Raw genomic sequence first — 21,564 nt, 5'->3', positions numbered from 1 at the left:
ACCCATATACAACACATTAAATAAAACAAGTGACCACACAAAAAAACACAACAGAAATTCTGGTATTTAAGGAGAAAGTTGCATGTCTCGATATACTTTTCCATGAAGAAATGTAACTTATTCAAAAGTGAGCAGTGCCATTAGAAAAGTATCTTCAAGGGTTGTCATACTGAACTCAAAATGGTGTTGTAACCTGAAGCTATGTCTGTGTTTGTTTGCACTTGTCTCACTTCCTGTCCTTTGTAGTACGGCTAATGAACCATCACTGATGAACTTTACAGAAGGTCACAACCCCTGACCCCTGACACTTACATACCTCACAGCAGCAGAAGAGATCACTGACCAAGAACAAGCATTCCCTTTATTTTCCCTCTTCATAGAAATTCTAGCTTCTTTTGTATGCACCTCAGTCACATCTCACATACAGAAAACAATGCTCTTTTTCAAGTGAAATGCTCTTTTTCAACTGAAACCAAAAGTCAGCACAGATAGCTATTGAGGACACCTTGAAAGATTAATTGTACTCTCAGTTTTGTCAGCCTGGCTAAAAGTTGAAATGCACAACTAGAGAAAAGTATTAACGTTTTTGGACCATCAAAGGCGACCATCAAAGTCATGCATCACCTTGTTTCCTGCCAACCTTCGAGTCCATGTCCAAAAATCCCAAAGAAACATCAACATCTTTGGAAAGAGATGCCTTGAAGCCAACCCCATGCCTTCTCTTTTTCTTTACCCTCTGACTGATAACTGTTTGTAGAGAGAGTCAAAGACACAGTCAAATGTAGTGTAATTTTGTTTCCCTTCTGAGATCACTATTGAAGCATTCAAGCTAGTAGTGAAGACAGAAATCAGGGCTTCTTGATTTGTTTTTCCAGCGAGGGACCAGGAGGAGGCTTCTCTCTTGTAGAGGGTTTAGGAGGGAGCTAGGATAAATGTACTGGATGTCATGAAAGCCAGTCAAGGTGCATGCATCACAAAGCCTCAGGGGTGCCTGCACTGGAATGCAACCAACATCTGTTGGTTCCATCACTGGCAAACAAAACATATAACACAAATCCATGCTTCCCATGCAATCAGTTGTAAATCATGGTTCAAGCAAATACTGGAGTTGATCTGGGTCCCCATTTTATTTTGACAAAAGTTGTGATGTCCACGAGGTGTAGCCAATAGACAACCTGATCAGAAAAAGTACTAATCATTCAAATTCATTATAACTTAATAGAGGATTGAAGACTTGAGACATGGCTAGTTTCAGTTTGTGCTGCTTATTGGTTTCTCTCTTAATGCTTTGTTTGATAAGCTGATAACTTAGCTGCTAAACTGATTAGGCCTACTAGCAGGCAAAACGTGTTGTGATGACATCATTATGATGGTCAGGTTGTATACTGGTCATGTTTAGAGTGTATACTGGTTGTATTAACAAAGACCAGTTGGTTGTAACACAGACCAGTTGGTTGTAACAGAGACCAGTTGGTTGTAACAGAGACCAGTTGGTTGTAACAGAGACCAGTTGTTTGTACTAGAGATCAGTTAGTTTTAACAGAGATCAGTTGGTTGTACCAGAGAACAGGTGGTTGTAATCGAGACCAGTTGGTTGTACCAGAGACCAGTTGGTTGTACCAGAGAACAGGTGTGTCACGTTCCTGACCTGTTTTCTGTTGTTTTTGTATGTGTTTAGTTGGTCAGGGCGTGAGTTGGGGTGGGTAGTCTATGTTATGTGTTTCTATGTTGGGTTAATGTGTTGCCTGATATGGTTCTCAATTAGAGGCAGGTGTTTGACGTTTCCTCTGATTGAGAACCATATTAAGGTAGGCTGTTCTCACTGTTTGTTTGTGGGTGATTGTCGCTGTGTCTGTGTTTTGTTGCACCACACGGTACTGTCTCGTTCGTTCATTCGTTTTTCCTGTTCATGCGTTCTTCGTTTTATGTAGTTCTCATGTTCAGGTCTGTTTAACGTCGTTTGTTGTTTTATAGTTTATTCAAGTGTTCATCGTGTTTCGTCTTGTTATAATAAATCATTATGTCTACATACCTCGCTGCGTGTTGGTCCGATCCATGCTCCTCCTCGTCTGAGGAGGAGAACGACTACGACGACCGTTACAAGGTGGTTGTAACCAAGACCAGTTGGTTGTAACAGAGACCAGTTGGTTGTAACAGAGAATAGTTGGTTGTAAACAGAGACCAGTTGGTTTTAACAGAGACCAGTTGGTTTTAACAGAGACCAGTTGGTTGTAACAGAGAATAGTTGGTTGTAACAGAGACCAGTTGGTTTTAACAGAGACCAGTTGGTTTTAACAGAGACCAGTTGGTTTTAACAGAGACCGGTTGGTTTTTAATGTCTGCACCCAAATCCATCAGTTTAAGCTAGAGATATCTGTTTTTTTGCATTGGATGTCTCAATCCACCGCATCCGCCTATGTCACACTTCCGCGTCTGCGGTGAAAGGTGACAGAGGTAGAGCAGTGTTCGTCAGACCATGAGACATCCCGAAAATCGGTCTTCTCACAAAATCGTCTGTAGCATCAGAAAGATTATGACCCCTCTATGGAAAGATGAGACCCTCACAAGCACAATGGTGTTCTCTGTTCTGCTCTACGACCCCCACAAGTGTCTTGGGACTCGTCTTAAGTTGGTACAGCCGATCTGCCAACTTTTGTCTGTAGCATCCAAACAGTTTGGGCTACACACTAATAAATCATTTTTGGTATGACCTTCTTAAAACAAATGCAACTCAAATCGAAAAACACTTGCTTACCTGATTTTAAATGGCTGTTGAGACGTGCGAGCCAAGTTGCTTTAAAGTAGAAAGCATTCACAAGAACCAATCTGGTCATTTTGTGGACAGCTTCCAGCTTCTGGTTTCACAAGCTCTTTAATTTTATCTGTGGAAAAACAATACATACTGTAGCTTAGTATAACCATTTTATGTGTATCATCATTGACAATAATCAAAGTTGAGAGGACTCTACTGTCCGAAAGCACCATGATTTTGGGCCAGTGATGGGCTTCTTCTGTGTTACGTGGACATTCCAAAGTGAAGGGTTCCAGAGGACCTCCTGGGCGGAGGTGATGTCACTCTAGGAGAGATGTATAAAAAGACAGGCAGGAGAGGAGACGGATCCCACTCTCTCTCAGACTCTCCAAACCCTGCTGCAGGAGCCTTCCCTGGTCCTACTTGAAGACGGGACAGAATTTGGATAAATGACCTGGTCGAACCACACCAGACTTCACACAGTGGCTCCAGACTTCACATACCTTTACTTGTCAGTTGCCGTAGAGACGTCTAAGGGCAAATAAGAACATGCTGTGGATCCTGGTGTTGGTGATTTCTTTCATTGTGAGCAGTGAGCTAGTAGCTGGTCAGAGAGGTATGTCTATAATCACTTTAGTATCTTTAGTGAGAAGAACTTCATATATACTTGTAGGTAAAAAATGTTGGAGAGATTTGAAAGTCTGGTAACACTTTATAATAACAGTGTCATGAATAAGACATTTAATAAATAAATTATTATAAATTGTATAAATGCTTATGAATTGTAGTGCTTATAAATGCTTATACATGTTTATAAATGTTTACAAATAATTATTTGTATACATGAGTTATTATTAATAGTATATACATAGTTTATTCATGCTTATTCTTGGAAGTTATTATAAGGTGTTACCACCTTTAGAGATCAAATTGTTTTGGGAGCCTGTGATACATGTAAAATAAATGTCTTGGCACGTAAAATCCTATTCATCTAAAATGCTACGTTTATATGATAATCATCCCAATTGAATGTCACTGTTTTTATTAAGCATTTGCCATGAAGAGGATAAGAATTAGCAAATCAGTTTTGTAAATGAATGCTGAATTAATTAATTGTGTTCTATTTCAGGAATACTGAAATAGAACACAATTAATTAATTCAGCATTCATTTACAAAACTGATTTGCTAAGTCTTATCATCTTCATGGCCAATGGGCTGATTCATTCAGCGGCTTATGCTGTTGAGCAACTTGTCAAATCACACTGGTAGTGTCATTGGTAGTGTTCACACCACTATTTCTGGAGCCTGTTTGCTAGGAATTCATTCAGAAAACATTTCAGCTCCTAATGTGAAGACCACACTTCCTCTCCTCCATGCTCAAGAGATGTTGACACAATACAGATCCCTAAGGACTTTTCCTAGGTCAAATAATATATCTAGTAGGTTTCTATTGGAGCAGCATGACAGTCCCCACATACCAGGTTATCCCAGCATCCTATTCATCTGGGACACCTCTTCCTGGGTAAGGCCCAGACCTCATGTCCTGTAAATCTAACATCCACAGGAGTCCGTAATTAAGTCTTAAAGTGAGTGACCTTGCCATGATTCTTGCCAACAACTGTGAAACCAAACCAGACTCCAGTATAGTATCTGCTCTGTTCTTTCCAAGCTCCTATTCGAAATCTTTCACATTGAAATTAGTGTGAAAAATTCAATCAATTCCTTATCGATCCATATTTGAGACAAATTGGTTTTGCAGCAGTATGAAAAAGCATTTGGCACAAACCCCACGACATGTAAGTCTCTGTGTTTGAGTATGCATGTGATTCAGGCCAACGGATAGTCTTGGAATGCCAGCTCTTGTGGCAGGGGGATAGTAGCGCAGAGGCAGAGAGCCCACTCAGGTAGTAAAGATGATGAATGGGGAAGTGGATTATGTTGTTTTATAGAAGGACATCTGCATAGTTCATCCCCAACTCATTGCTCACTGATGGCTTGAGTCCAACACAGATGTGCTTCCAAAACAATGTCACAAGAAGAGGAATGAGGTAGAAAAAAAGGGTTCTAAAAAGTTTCTTCAGCTGTCCCCATAGGATAACCCTTTTTGGTTCAAGGTAGAACCTATTTTTGTTCCAGGTAGAACCCTTCTGGGTTCCATATAGAACAATCTGTAAAAAGGATTCTACATGGAACCCAAAAGGGTTCTACATTAAACCAAAAAAGTATTATTCAAAGGGTTCTCATATGGGAACAGCCAAAGAACCCTTTTAGGTTCTAGATAGCACTTTTCTTTTTTAAGAGTGTATGAGCATGAGCTTTGTGATGTGACTAACATTCTGTTGCAACATGAGGAGGACTTTGGTGGGGTTGACATTAGTTTGAGTTGATCTTAGCATCCTATGATGATAACACCCCATTCACCTAAAATGTCTATTCTTCGTGTCAACTGACTCGTTCTTTGACTTTGGTTGAAACGTAGTATACTGGAATAGGAAGTATGATTTGTCCATTGCTAATGTGTCGCTAATACAGTATTATGAAATATTTCATTTTCAGATGGAGAAATCATCAATCAGATCAAGGGAACAAATCAAGCTCTGGCTGAGATCAAAGAACTGCTGAAGCAACAGGTAAAGCCGCTGTTTGGACGTACAGGGCAACTCTCTGTGAGGATGTCAGGTTCAGTACACGGCCCCATACAGTTTAATAATGTGAACTAATAGTGTCTTTGTACCTCCATGCAGATCCAAGAGATTGTGTTCCTGAAGAACACAGTGATGGAGTGTGAAGCCTGTGGTGAGTAGCCAAGCCAGCCAGCAGAAATAGATATGCCAGTTGGATGGCAGTAAATACTGTGGTGTAGCAGGCTAGAGCTCTTTCAGGCACATAAAACAGTTACTGTATTTTGAATACAGTACATACATGAATAAGTACATATTTAATATATAATTATGTATACATTCCACATAGTACATTACACCAATATATCAACAGCATGATTGCTATCTCAATTGTATGTAAATATGGTACATTTATCATATCATTGGCTCTCATGTACTTTTGAATATATACAGTACATAAATCAACATATTCATATTTAATGGAAAATGTAAACAACTAGAAAATACCATGTTTTTTAATTGTATTTATTTTGCACTTATTTTACCAGGTAAGTTGACAGAACAAACTCTCATTTACAGCAACTACCTGGGGAATAGTTACAGGGGAGAGAAGGGGGATGAATGAGCCAATTATGTTTCATTACCTCCAGTAGATGGAGACATTGTACAGGAGAGCGCTACAATTCAGAACATTAATTCAGGTGGTCTACTTGGCTGATGGTTGACTTATCACCCTCTTCCCCCTAGGTATGCAAGGTCCCCCTCGCCCCTCCTGTGACCCTAACCCCTGCCACCCGGGGGTAAAGTGCATTGAAACAGCTGGGGGCATCAAGTGTGGCCCCTGCCCTGAGGGCATGGTGGGCAACAGTACCCGCTGCATGGATGTGGACGAGGTAGGACACTTGCGTAAACACCCCCCCCCCCCCCCCCCCCCCCCCCCCGAAAACAAAATTCACCTAGTATTCTGTAGCGGGCCTAAATTGAAACACGATCATGTACTCATAGTATGTGTTATTGTGTATTACACAAGTTATTGTATACGTTGGTTTTAAATCAACTGTTAAAGTGTCTGATTTCATTATATCTCAATGGCAAATTCTAATATCTATTGAAGAGTCACATTTCGAACATATTAATACACTCTCTCTCCTCTGCTCCTGTGTAGTGTGTGGTGAAGCCTTGCCACATGGGTGTGCGCTGCATAAACACGTCCCCAGGCTTCCGCTGTGGCCCCTGTCCAACTGGCTACACCGGCCCTCAGGTGCAGGGAGTAAGCCTCTCCTACGCCACTAAAAACAAACAGGTAGACATTTTGGCTCAAGCAAAAATCTTATGAGCTTGGCATTGGCAACATGTAAGGTTTTGTTTGAAGATATATGCATTATGGCTTTCTTTTTTGTATTTGAATTCTACCCAGGTCTGCAAGGACATCAATGAGTGCGAAGGACCCAAGAATGGAGGTTGTGTGGAAAATTCCAATTGTGTAAACACACCTGTAAGTATCAATAATAACCAATCAATGCCACTCAAATACTGCATATTATTAGAAAATCCAGAGGTCTTTCCTCTGAGGTCTTGAGGAACTAAGTTTACAATGTGGTGGCGGTGTTTGTTGTTGTTAGGGCTCGTTTAGGTGTGGCCTCTGTAAGGCAGGCTATGTTGGGGATCAGCGCAAGGGCTGTAAGCCTGAGAGAGCATGTGGTAATGGCCAGCCCAACCCCTGCCATGCCAGCGGAGAGTGTATTGTCCAACGAGATGGGAAAAGAGAGTGTCAGGTAATGGGATACAATTATGTTGCAATGGATCAATGTGAATATGAATACAGCCTAAATGTATACTGCGCCTTTAATACATATTGTCTATAGCGTTCTGTTGGATGAAGATTGTTCTCTATTGATTCTGCTGAAATGGAATTTAATGTTAATCGACATTTCATATACAGTACAGTCCATAACTCTGTCTTTATCCTGATTCACAGTGTGGGGTGGGATGGGCTGGCAATGGCTACTTCTGCGGATCTGATATTGACATTGATGGCTTCCCTGATGAGAAACAGGAATGCGCCGAGAGGAACTGTGCCAAGGTAATACACTATTATCACCTTGAAAAGACAAAGGAAATCTGTGACTATACTATTTCAAACAGAAAGAAAAATCTAAAGCAGAAAAATTAAGTCACAGTCATGTGTTTTATATACAGTGGGGCAAAAAAGTATTTAGTCAGCCACCAATTGTGCAAGTTCTCCCACTTAAAAAGATGAGAGAGGCCTGTAATTTTCATCATAGGTACACTTCAACTATGACAGACAAAATGAGAAAAAAAATTCCAGAAAATCACATTGTAGGATTTTTTATGAATTTATTTGCAAATTATGGTGGAAAATAAGTATTTGGTCAATAAGAAAAGTTTCTCAATACTTTGTTATATACCCTTTGTTGGCAATGACAGAGGTCAAACGTTTTCTGTAAGTCTTCACAAGGTTTTCACACACTGTTGCTGGTATTTTGGCCCATTCCTCCATGCAGATCTCCTCTAGAGCAGTGATGTTTTGGGGCTGTTGCTGGGCAACACGGACTTTCAACTCCCTCCAAAGATTTTCTATGGGGTTGAGATCTGGAGACTGGCTAGGCCACTCCAGGACCTTGAAATGCTTCTTACGAAGCCACTCCTTCGTTGCCCGGGCAGTGTGTTTGGGATCATTGTCATGCTGAAAGACCCAGCCACGTTTCATCTTCAATGCCCTTGCTGATGGAAGGAGGTTTTCACTCAAAATCTCACGATACATGGCCCCATTCATTCTTTCCTTTACACGGATCAGTCGTCCTGGTCCCTTTGTAGAAAAACAGCCCCAAAGCATGATGTTTCCACCCCCATGCTTCACAGTAGGTATGGTGTTCTTTGGATGTAACTCAGCATTCTTTGTCCTCCAAACACGACGAGTTGAGTTTTTACCAAAAAGTTATATTTTGGTTTCATCTGACCATATGACATTCTCCCAATCTTCTTCTGGATCATCCAAATGCTCTCTAGCAAACTTCAGACGGGCCTGGACATGTACTGGCTTAAGCAGGGGGACACGTCTGGCACTGCAGGATTTGAGTCCCTGGCGGCGTAGTGTGTTACTGATGGAAGGCTTTGTTACTTTGGTCCCTGCAGGTCATTCACTAGGTCCCCCCGTGTGGTTCTGGGATTTTTGCTCACCGTTCTTGTGATCATTTTGACCCCACGGGGTGAGATCTTGCGTGGAGCCCCAGATTGAGGGAGATTATCAGTGGTCTTGTATGTCTTCCATTTCCTAATAATTGCTCCCACAGTTGATTTATTCAAACCAAGCTGCTTACCTATTGCAGATTCAGTCTTCCCAGCCTGGTGCAGGTCTACAATTTTGTTTCTGGTGTCCTTTGACGGCTCTTTGGTCTTGGCCATAGTGGAGTTTGGAGTGTGACTGTTTGAGGTTGTGGACAGGTGTCTTTTATACTGATAACAAGTTCAAACAGGTGCCATTAATACAGGTAACGAGTGGAGGACAGAGGAGCCTCTTAAAGAAGAAGTTACAGGTCTGTCAGAGCCAGAAATCTTGCTTGTTTGTAGGTGACCAAATACTTATTTTCCACCATAATTTGCAAATAAATTCATAAAAAATCCTACAATGTGATTTTCTGGATTTTTTTCTCTCATTTTGTCTGTCATAGTTGAAGTGTACCTATGATGAAAATTACAGGCCTCTCTCATCTTTTTAAGTGGGAGAACTTGCACAATTTGTGGCTGACTAAATACTTTTTTGTCCCACTGTAGGATAACTGTCAAACAGTACCCAACTCTGGCCAAGAGGACGCAGACAAGGATGGTATAGGAGACGCCTGTGATGAGGATGCAGATGGGGATGGAATTTTAAATACACAGGTTACTGGTCTCTCTCTCTCTCTCTCTCTCTCTCTCTCTCTCTCTCGCTCTCTCTCTCTCTCTCTCTCTCTCTCTCTCTCTCGCTCTCTCTCTCTCTCTCGCTCTCTCTCTCTCTCGCTCATGCTTACTACAAGTCTTTACACCCTATTTTGTATCTTAGTGTAAAGACAGGCTCTGATAAGACTCTGATGCCTCTATGGTAGGACAACTGTGTGCTGGTACCAAACGTCAACCAAAGAAATGTGGACGAAGACGACTTTGGAGACGCCTGTGACAACTGCCGTATGATCAAAAACAACGACCAGAAAGACACTGATATTGATAGACTGGGTGACGAATGTGACGAAGACATTGATGGCGACGGTCAGTATGCATGGACAGTATTTGACCGTGACAAGACTAATTCTGCTATTGCTGTATAGTACATGTCAATTGACATATGACAAAGATAATCTTCCCTACTACAGGAATCCCCAATAACCTGGACAACTGCAAAAGGGTTCCCAATGCTGACCAGAAGGATCGAGATGGGGACAAAGTCGGAGATGCCTGTGACAGTTGCCCTTACGTTCGCAACCCTGACCAGGTCTGGTTTATTATTGGCTGTACTTGTACACATTCTAGTCATTTCAACATGTTGTACGTAACAGCACAACAAACTTTGGTTTGTTTGAATGATATTTATGTTTCCACAGTTGGATATGGACAACGACTTGATCGGAGACCCTTGTGACACCAATAAGGACAGGTATAGTAGTGTTACTAGCTTTCTTGCCACCTCCCTGCCTTTAACCATTGTAGGCCTGTGCGTGTCATTCCAATCTATTGGTACTCCATTATTAAAAATGACCTTCCAAATATTATTTTATATGTTATGTAATGACTTTGGATCAATACTTACACTTTCAGAAACCCACAACAGTGAGAAATGTAAAATGGTCTCCAATGCTGAATCCTACCCCAGCCATCTCTCTGTCTTGGTCTCCTTGTGTTTTTCTCTACTATTCTCAGTGATGGTGACGGTCACCAGGACTCTCAGGACAACTGCCCTGCGGTCATCAACAGCGCCCAGCTGGACACGGACAAGGATGGCCTGGGGGACGAGTGTGACAACGACGATGACAATGATGGTATTCCTGACCTTCTGCCCCCGGGACCGGACAACTGTCGCCTCATTCCCAACCCTCTGCAGGAGGACTCTGACGGTGAGTCTAGCCGTTTTTCAGCCCAGTTTCAAAACAGTTCTCCAATATATCCGTGTCATTTTGACATTAATGTTATCCTGTGTCTTCAAAGTCACAATTTGCTTCGATCTTCTTGTTACAGGTGATGGGGTTGGGAACCTGTGCGAGAACGACTTTGACAACGACACCATCATCGACAGCATCGATGTGTGCCCGGAGAACGCTGAGGTCACTCTCACAGACTTCAGGGCCTACCAGACAGTGGTGCTGGACCCGGAGGGAGACGCACAGATAGACCCTAATTGGGTGGTGCTCGATCAGGTATTGATGCATGTATTAAATCTAATCTAATCTAAGTCAAAGGGTGTTACAGTGTATACAAATCAGTGCCAGGAGACATGTTAACTGCTTAAGTTCCATCGTTTTCTCTGATTCTCTTTCCACAGGGAAGAGAGATCGTCCAAACTATGAACAGCGACCCTGGACTGGCTGTTGGTAAGAATAACAATCACACTGTGTCTCACGTTGGATTCATTCAATAAACCAATTTATGTACCTTCTGAAACACACCTTGACCCAAACTCACGCCATTCCCTCAAGGTTACACGGCTTTCAACGGCGTTGACTTCGAAGGGACGTTCCATGTGAATACGGTAACAGACGACGACTATGCAGGCTTCATCTTTGGCTACCAGGACTCTTCCTCCTTCTACGTAGTGATGTGGAAACAAGTTGAGCAGATCTATTGGCAGGCCAATCCGTTCCGAGCTGTGGCAGAACCAGGGATACAACTGAAGGTAAAACGAAATCCTATACGCACATACTATATATGACTTATCCAGTCGTAGTAAAAGTCACGTTCATATACAAATTCATGCAAACATACCACAACTCGGTCAATAGTCTGACCTACACACAACTCGCCCTTTGTAGGGAATACTCATAGGGCCAGTTTCTTAGACCAAGATTAAGTCTACTCCTAGACTAAAAACCAGCTAAATGGAGAATAGATACATTTTCCAGTTGAGCTGAAGTATTAAAACACCTGCCCAGATTGATACATTGGAGAGATCCACAGTTATGTAACATTGGTGCCTATGCAATTGTGTTGACAACTAGGCTGTAAAGTCCAACACGGGACCAGGGGAAAATCTACGTAACTCCCTGTGGCACACCGGAGACACCAGTGACCAGGTGAAGCTGCTGTGGAAAGACGCCCGCAACGTGGGCTGGAAGGACAAGACCTCCTACCGCTGGTTCTTGCAACACAGGCCCCAAGATGGATACATCAGGTAGTAGGCTGCTATCAGACACAAGTCATAAGTGTTTGATGGCCTTTGGCGCAGTTTGACATTTATGACATGACATTGTCCTTTGATAATACACTCAATTTTAATTTGTGGCATTACGTGTACAACTGATTGAACTGACAACATTTTATAAGACCACATACTGTTGAACTTGAACAACATGAAATTATTTTCATGCATGTTTTCTCTTATCATCATATTATCCATATGGTATTCTTTACCACAACATCTTTCAGTTCTAACATACAGTACCAGTCAAAAGTTTGGACACACATACTCATTCAAGGATTTTTCTTTATTTTTACTATTTTCTACATTGTATTGTAACTATGAAATTACACATATGGAATCATATAACACATATGGAATCTCTGGTGACTATGGATTCTCGTTCAAGTGCTGTCTGTAAATCCAAATGTTGTAACCCTCGATCTAGACTTGCCATTATCTTGCTGCTTCTATTGTCTGGAAATTGTCTAACCCAGGTCCTGACATTCTTACCCCTGCCGAATTAAGTAGTCAGAGTGGCCTGAAGTTTTTGCATATGAATGTAAGAAGTCTTCTGCCGAAGCTTGATTTTGTGGATATATGGATAAAAACTGCCGACCCTGATGTATTTATGCTTTCTGAAACCTGGCTTAAAAAATCTATAACAGACAAAAATATTGGCATAAATGGTTACAATGTTTTTTGTACAGATGGTAAATCTAAGGGTGGTGGTGTTGCTGTATACGTAAAAGACAAGTTCTCTGTGGTTTTCTGACTTCTGTTACTAAACCTCAGCAATTTGAATATCTGTCTTTCAACCTAAACCTTGGTGCATCTTTAAATATGGTTGTATCTTGTTGTTATAGACCTCCATCTACTACTGCTGGCTCTCTGGATTGTATTTTCGAATTGTTATCACAGAATGTCAATTCTGAGTTTGTCCTGATGGTGATCTGAATCAGGACTGGCTAACATCTAGCTCTGATCAACTCAAAATTCTATGCAATACCTATAATCTCACTCAGACTGTCAACAGTGTAACTAGGTTGAATATAAAATATCCTCTGAAATCCTCTTTGATTGATTTGATCTTAACCAATACTCCCCATCATTTTAATGCTTCTGGTATTTTTGTAAATGACATAAGTGATCACTGTGCCATTGCCTGTGTGAGAGATGGTAAAATTCCTAAGAAATCTCCACGTGTCATTACGAAAAGAAACTGGAAGCGGTTTGATATTCAAAGTTTTTTACATGATGTATTTAGCATTGAATGGAATAGAATGGAATTAATCCCTGATGTTGAACTAGCCTTTTCTTCCTTCCACAACGCATTCCAGGATGTATGCAATAGGCCCCTTTAAAAAAATGCAGGATTAAGGGCAGAGAGAACCCTTGGTTTACTAAGGAACTTACAAAAATTATTGTTCTTTTCTTTTTTAGTCAGGTCGGTAAATAAATATCAATTACAGTCCCATTCTCATTTGCTTCTAACAGTACCAAAAATTAGAACAGGTCATGGTAGAAATAGTTTTAGTTACTTAGCTCCGTGGTCCTGGAATTCTCTCCAGAACATTTTAAAATTTGATGATCTAGTTTCGTTGGTGGAGTTTAAACACTTGTTCGATGTACATATCATAGAAGAGTGTAATTGTCTCTAACGTAATATGTAATTGTTGTACTGTATCTGTGTTTATAGTTTTGTTTAATGTTGTGTTAGTGTATGTAAGTTGTTTTTCTGAAACATTGTTCCCCCTGCTGCTATTGGACCAGGTCTCTCTTGGAAAAGAGATGTTATCTCAATGAGAAAAACCTGTATAAATAAAGGTCAAATAATACATTTAAAAAATGTAGTAACCAAAAAAGTGTTAAACAAATCAAAATCTATTTTATATTTGAGATTCTTCAAAGTAGCCACCCTTTGCCTTGATGACAGCTTTGCACACTCTTGGCATTCTCTCAACCAGCTTCATGAGGAATTATTTTCCAACAGTCTTGAAGGAGTTCCCACATATGCTGAGCACTTGTTGGCTGCTTTTACTTCACTCTGCAGTCCAACTCATCCCAAACCATCTCAATTGGGTTGAGGTTGGGTGATTGTGGAGGCCAGGTCATCTGATTCAGCACTCCATCACTCTCCTTCTTGGTCAAATTGCCCTTACACTGCTTGGAGGTGTGTTGGGTCATTGTCCTGTTGAAAAGCAAATAATAGTCCCGCTAAGTGCAAACCAGATGTGATGGCGTATCGCTGCAGACTGCTGTGGTAGCCATGCTGGTTAAGTGTGCCTTGAATTCTAAATAAATCACTGACAGTGTCACCAGCAAAGCACCCCCACACCATCACACCTCCTCCATGCTTCACGGTGGGAACCACACATGCGGAGATCATCCGTTCACCTACTCTGCGTCTCACAAAGACACGACGGTTTGAACCAAAAATCTCAAATTTGGACTCATCAGACAGATTTCCACCGGTCTAATGTCCATTGCTCGTGTTTTTCTTGGCCCAAGCAAGTCTCTTCTTCTTATTGGTGTCCTTTAGTAGTGGTTTCTTTGCAGCAATTCGACCATAAATGCCTGATTCATGCAGTCTCCTCTGAATAGTTGATGTTGAGATGTGTCTGTTACTTGAACTCTGTGAAGCATTTATTTGGGCTGCAATCTGAGGTGCAGTTAACTCTAATGAACTTATCCACTGCAGCAGAGGTAACTCTGGGTCTTCCTTTCCTGTGGAGGTCCTCATGAGAGCCAGTTTCATCACAGCACTTGATAGTTTTTGCGACTGCACTTGAAGAAATGTTCAAAGTTCTTGAACTTTTCCGCATTGACTGACTTAAAATATGTCTTAAATGTCTTAAAATAATGAGGGACTGTTGTTTCTCTTTGCTTATTTGCGCTGTTCTTGCCATAATATGGACTTGGTCTTTTACCAAATAGGACTATCTTCTGTATACCACCCCTACGTTGTCACAACTGATTGGCTCAAACACATTTGCCAGCAGCATACCACCCTGCATACCACTGCTGGTTTGCTTCTGAAGCTAAGCAGGGTTGGTACTGGTCAGTCCCTGGATGGGAGACAAGATGCTGCTGGAAGTGGTGTTGGAGGGCCAGTAGGAGGCACTCTTTCCTCTGGTCTAAAAAAACATCCCAATTCCCCAGGGCAGTGATTGGGGACGCTGCTCTGTGTAGGGTGCTGCTTTTCGGATGGGACGTGAAACGGGTGTCTTGACTCTCTGAGGTCATTAAAGATCCCATGTCACTTATCGTAAGAGTAGGGGTGTTAACCCTGGTGTCCTGGCTAAATTCTGTATCTGGCCCTCAAACCATCATAGTCACCTAATAATCCCCAGTTTACATTTGGCTCATTCATCTCTCCCCTGTAACTATTCCCCAGGTTGTTGCTGTAAATGAGAATGTGTTCTCAGTCAACTTACCTGGAGAAATAAAAAAATTAAGGAAAGAAATTCCACAAATTGCCTTTTAACAAGGCACATCTGTTAATTGAAATGCATTCCAGGTGACTAATTCATGAAGCTGGTTGAGAGAATGCCAAGAGTGTGCAAAGCTGTCATCAAGGCAAATGGTGGCTACTTTGAAGAATATTAAATATATTTTGATTTGTTTAACACTTTTTTGGTTACTACATGATTCCATGTGTTATTTCATAGTTTTGATGTCTTCACTATTTTTCTACAATGTAGAAAATAGTAAAATAATGAAAAACCCTTAAATGAGGTGTGTCTAAACTTTTGACTGGTGCTGTAACTATTCTGGTTCGAGATGGTCATTCTTTGGCTGCATTTACACAGGCAGCCTAATTCTGATCTTTGCACAATTATTGGGAAGATAATTGGTCTGCCTGTGTAAATGCAGCCTTTGTCATATTTTTGTGTTCCTTACTGGTCTCCCTATGTGTTTGTGTGTGTCATGTTCAGGGTGCGTTTCTATGAGGGTCCTCAGCTAGTGGCAGACACAGGCATCATCATAGACACCACCATGAGAGGAGGCAGACTGGGCGTCTTTTGCTTCTCTCAGGAGAACATCATCTGGGCTAACCTACGCTACCGCTGCAATGGTGAGCAGCACACTAATGCCGAACCCCCCGCCCCTTTAGAATACTCTTTTAACAAGCAGGAAGTAGAGGAGAATGAGGACCTTAGGGAATCAATTACAGAATGATTGCCTTGCAGAATCACGATAATATAATTCCTGTATTGAGAAATGGATGAAACTGGTCTCTGGCTAAAGAGGAACTGCATTGACCTATGTTTTGTGCCTGCTTCTATGCCTTCACATTAGCATGAAGTGATACCGTGGCCGCATTTATATAGACTCCATCTAAATGACCTCTTGGTACACAAGACTAGTTTGAGGTTTTAGAGAGAAACACATTTGAGGCTGTCAGCAGTTGAAACAATGAAGTGTTTTCCCCACCCCTTTTTCGGTAAACAGCTGAGGGATGGGGCTAGAGGAATATAACCACTCCAAATTCATATACACCGCTATGGATGCAAGGACTGATATCCATGATATCAACATTATAGTTTCAAACATGGTTTGAGGCTATATAGTATGTTTACATTTACTTTGCTTATAAACAGAGTAAAACAGGCTTATAATTTGGGTTCTGATGCAGTACGATAGTTGAACTAAGCTTAAGTTATGTTATATTCTTTAAGAATCAAATGGGTACATATCCTTCATTTATGAAAAAAATGGATGCAGCAACTGCAGATTGCCCCTTTAATTATATTGGTCTGTTGGTTGTTTGGTATTGTAAAGACATTTGGACGTACTACAGACACCAACTAACTTACAGTATAACTCATTTACAGTAGGTAGGCCTATTGACATGCACGGATTCCATATTGACTTATCTCGCCCTCTCCCTTTAGATACAATCCCTGAGGACTTCGATACATACCAAGCCCAACAGGTCCAGCTGCAGTTCTAACAGGGCATCTGCCCAAATGAAGACTGAGAAGACAATGCATCTACAACCTCAACATTCCGGAACACATGTCTCCCAGATGAACAGTACAGTGTTGCATCTTAAATGGCACCGAATCTCCTATATAGTGTACTACTTTTGACTAAAGATTATATAGGGAATAGGGTGCCATTTCAGACGTACCCAGTGAGATTTCACTCAGCAAAATGGCGGCTGACATATTGATCACCACCAGCAAAGACAGAGGATTTTCCTGTCTGACATTCGCTCCCCAATAATTCCAGTTCTGGGGGGCTTTTCTGTCTACTACTACTCTGTCACCAATATAGAAATGTGAAAATGTTTTTTTTAATAATCAGGGTGTTGCCAGTAAATGTTTGTTACATTGTGAGGGGACCCTATAAAAATAAAAACATTTGATATGCATTAGATTACATGTGATTAATTGTTACTGTTGAGTGCCCTAGAAATAAATGTTGAACTACACATCTTTATTTTGCTTTAGCATATGCTGAATATATACTGTAAGACTTAAAAGTAAGTCAAAACAGTGAAGAAAAGTCCTCCTACTACTAACTAGACCGAAACTGTGATGAAAAGTCCTCCTACTAACTAGACTGAAACTGTGATGAAAAAGACAACTACTAACTTGACCGAAACTGTGATGAGAAGTCCTACTACTAACTAGACTGAAACTGTGATGGAAAGTCCTACTACTAACTAGACTGAAATTATGATGAAAAAGCCAACTACTAAATAAACAGAAACTGTGATGGAAAGTCCTCCTACCACTAACTGAACCGAAACTGTTATGAGAAGTCCTACAACTAACTAGCCCGAAACTGTGATGAAAAGTCCTACTACTAACTAGACTGAAACTGTGATGGAAAGTCCTCCTACTACTAACTAGACAGAAACTGTGATGAAAAGTCCTCCTACTAACTAGACCGAAACTGATGGAAAGTCCTCCTACTACGATCTAGACTGAAACTGTGAAGCCTTGAGCAACTGCTTTGAATGCTGATAAAAAGTTTGGAACTGAAATCACGAACATGCACAGGTATTCCAATTATTTAAAAAAAAAACACATACAGAAATACAGATTACAAAATATAAATAACAGAACAAGGACAATATGATATATAGATAGTTCAAATGTCACACATTTAGTAAACCTTAGTGAAAATTAGTTTTATTTGATATTGAGACTATGTACAGGAAAAAGATGCCACCCACATTCAAGTTTCATCTTACAAATGGGCCACATACGTAGTTTCACAAAGCAACAAAGAAATACTACATCTCAGAATATGATTTACAGGACAATGGTTAAATATGTGATACCCACTTAAAGCTGACCAAGAAGAGATTTTCTTTACATTACTAACTGGAAATACTTGCCAAAAGTGTAATTTTAGGTTTTCCAACATCAACTGTTCTAGAGGAAGCAATTATATGGATTCATACTAATGTATTTAAAGTATGGGTAACAAAACATAATTATTCATTCACTTGAGATTAAGTTCCTTTGCAATTGCTCAATGTTTACCTTATTAGTTGAGGGAATTTGTGGTGACAGGTACTCAGGCAGTGACAGTATACTTAGTGAGAATCAAGATAACATTCTCACTTCAGTCAGTTTATTTCAATAACGACTGTCAACAGGAGTCCACATCACCTTTTTAGATTTCCACTTCCCATGCATATGCAGAGCAGTATGGTACATTGATCGACAAGTAAGTATACATTGAGTGCTATTTCTTTTTTTAACATGATGGGAAAACAAGCTGCATTGGAATAAGCGCTTTCTGGTTTTGCATCCCAAAATAAGGAATATGCTTCTAAGTCGCATTTAAAATTACCGGCTTTACAAAAAAGAATATACGCTTTCTTCAAATTTGGGCTAAAACAGTCAGCATTAACAGAACAGTCACTGTTCACATTCACAAGGCAGGTGACCATAACTAAAGTGAGAAGGCAACAGAATAAGAACACATACAATACAATAAACATGTTTGTTAAACCTTACATAGAATATGTCTTACTGTATGCAGTCACAGTAACTGATATCTGTTTAGAATTGATTTCAAAACATGCCTCAATTTATGTTAGCTAGCTAGCCATAGTTCATACACATACTGCTGAAGTCAACATGATAGTGCTGAATCATTTTCAATAAACCCCCCTCAGCAATAGGGACTACTTATAACATCTGTCATGTCATGCAACTGACAGTAAGCTCTCTTGACAGTCAAGTTTAACTGCAAATACAGAGTACAGTCAAATACATAGGCACTTTACAATTGAGTGCAATGGAGCAGAATGTTCTCTTTTCAAAATGGTTTGAATGGCTATTTTTACCCTGTAGGCACCTGCAACTTACCACAGGTGAGAAATTACACAGTTAAAGAGAATCACTTGCCTCCAACCAAATTAATTTGAATAATTCAGTCCACCAATTTTTTGACTTAAGTTAAAAATCTCAATTTAATTTTCTCTCTTGGTCATGTGCAGTTGTAAATTAAACAAATACACTTGAAATTCAACAGTTCTTTCAATTTCAACTTATTTTTTAAAGATAGTGAACAGTGCCAAGTTTGACCGCAACTGTAAGCGCCATATTTAAGTAGCTAGTGAAACTGTTTTTGTTTTTACTCTTGCCAGGCCATTAAAGTGACAGTTGACTCCAAAATCGAAATTTGTCCGAAGATGTTATATTGTGGTCTAATGTCAAGAGGAGTCCATGGCCCAAGCCTAATGTTCTGTAGCTTCAGCTATTCAGTGTGCGCCTCATTCTTAAAGGAATGGAAAAGATGCACACCATCTGATTCCATAATTTTTCCCTTTCAGTTTACACTTGTAGCTCAGTAATTTGGGTGGTCATTTGAAGACAAAAAGTTGCATCAAACTAATTACAATATGCATGCTATAAATCACATCAACTATTCGGCTTTCATCCACATCCATCGTTTTGATTTGATTATTTGAGGATAATGCGACGATGTGAATTTCCAAGTTCAAGATATAAGTTGAGTTATCCTGCAATGAAGCCGGTTAGAGTTGGAGGATTTGTTGCCATGGTTTCTGATTAGGCTAGAAAACTTTTTCTGGATCAGGAAATTCAAAGTTGATTAAGAATTTGAAAGAAGTTGGCTCCTTAACTCATCAACCCTCTTTTTGAAATGGCTTCATCTCAACATTAGACAACTTTGAGAGCTGAAATCGTCAATCTTTGGAGTGAACTACCACTTTTAAAAAACGTCTGTGTTATGAAGATGGGATTCATAATAGGTTCGCCTTACAGGAACAACTATTTAAAACCCACAGTGAAGAACTAGGTTCAAAAGCAAGTAACAGCCAATTCAATTGAACAACAAATGGATGGTAGTAAGAGATATTCAAGAAAAATGCTTATGTCATTTGTTGAAACAGAAATTCCAAGACCTTATACAAATAGATTCTTATTTCAGCAATGAGCTAGCATTATGCATAAATGGAGGCAACACAGTCATCTGAAAAGTAACCATTTATGTGAATCATTAGGAACAACTGACGCATGCATCATTTTTGATGGGGTGTTTTTCTGTTTTTCCAACATTGTAGAGCGCAATTTAAATCAAACCTGCATAGAAAACGAGCATTTCGCTACACCCGCAATAACATTTGCTAAATATGTGTGACCAAACATTTGATTTGAAGGCCTTTTTCTGAGGTTCACTTCCATTTTTGTCATGCGGTCATTTTGTTTCAGCTATAGCCTATGTACAGGATATCAGAATGCACATTTTGGAAAATGTTCAGACAAACAAAACTAATTTGCAGAGAATTAATCTGGATGGCACTGTAAGAAAGTAGCATACTGGCGTATTGCAGTTTGGCTCAAACAGTCTTTTGTATAACGATGCATTTCTACATATTCTAGTGATGCAATGGTATGATTTCTCATTTCCGATTTGCGTAAGAATCAAATATTCTTTCTCAAATATATATTTGTACTTATCATTAACTTCATAGTTGTGGAACTATGCCTCTTCCCACATTGGGATTTAGGTAAATAAAGTACCATTTACATTTTCTGTATATACACACACAATTCACTGTACAGTAGAAACATGATCAAACATAGCTACAGTATAAAAATGTCAAAGGTTAAGAGAAAAACTAAAAAAATAATATTGTTCTTTACCAAACAAATAAATGGTTGACACTTGCCACTAAATGGTTTACACATTCTCAGCCCATAGAAGGAAACATCCAATTTAACCAAGTTGCTCTTCACTTCCATCTCGCTATATTAGTTTTCAAAACAGAAATGTCAGAATATGAAACAGAGGGGAAGATAGAGTAAAATAAAAAGTTAAAGTATTTCAGCTCTACAAGTTAGCGTATAGAAAAAAGTTCTGCCCATTTTAACCACTTTTGCAAAGTTCTACATGTGTTTTGGGACTCATTTTGCTATGTGCATAAAATGGAATGGTTCAAATAGTTTTCTACCAGCCCCTAATCTGGAGGGAAGAACCAAATATTAATTATAAGTAACATTGTTTTTTATCATAACAATTGTCTAGCAAAATAATTGTATTTGCGTTTGTAAGTTTCCCTTTAAGGAGAAGAAAGCCTCCCCATATTTGCACTCTCCATCACAAATTTGAAATCAACATTTCCTTTTTTACAAAACACCCATAACTCATCTAGAAAGTGTACCAGTACAAAATACAGTACAGTGATTTGTCAAACTTTACACTACATAACCACAAATATTGTCACTGACTAGGATTTAAAATTCCTCTAAAATACAAGAAAATGTTAGGAGAAGTTAAGAAAATACACTGTCACATTAGTTACACTTAA

The 21,564-nt window shown here is 39.9% G+C and overlaps 1 protein-coding gene across 1 annotated transcript; it reads left to right on the top strand.

Annotated features, from left to right (window-relative positions):
- The first annotated feature begins 3,198 nt into the window (after positions 1–3,198).
- LOC120053387 (cartilage oligomeric matrix protein) lies at positions 3,199–17,067 on the top strand. The gene is made up of 19 exons (XM_039000509.1): positions 3,199–3,368; positions 5,310–5,383; positions 5,498–5,549; positions 6,122–6,267; positions 6,540–6,677; positions 6,792–6,869; positions 6,997–7,149; positions 7,353–7,457; positions 9,170–9,277; positions 9,481–9,640; positions 9,745–9,863; positions 9,973–10,025; positions 10,289–10,482; positions 10,604–10,782; positions 10,908–10,956; positions 11,062–11,258; positions 11,581–11,753; positions 15,698–15,837; positions 16,658–17,067. Exons 1-19 carry the CDS (start codon positions 3,302–3,304, stop codon positions 16,714–16,716), a joined length of 2,244 nt encoding a protein of 747 aa, XP_038856437.1. The 5' UTR covers positions 3,199–3,301; the 3' UTR covers positions 16,717–17,067.
- Positions 17,068–21,564: the final 4,497 nt, after the last annotated feature.

The sequence above is a fragment of the Salvelinus namaycush genome, chromosome 9 (genome assembly GCF_016432855.1).
Source record: "Salvelinus namaycush isolate Seneca chromosome 9, SaNama_1.0, whole genome shotgun sequence".
NCBI classification, from domain to species: domain Eukaryota; kingdom Metazoa; phylum Chordata; class Actinopteri; order Salmoniformes; family Salmonidae; genus Salvelinus; species Salvelinus namaycush.
Note: the sequence above shows the minus strand (reverse complement) of the source record. Positions and strands in the feature narration are given on the sequence as shown.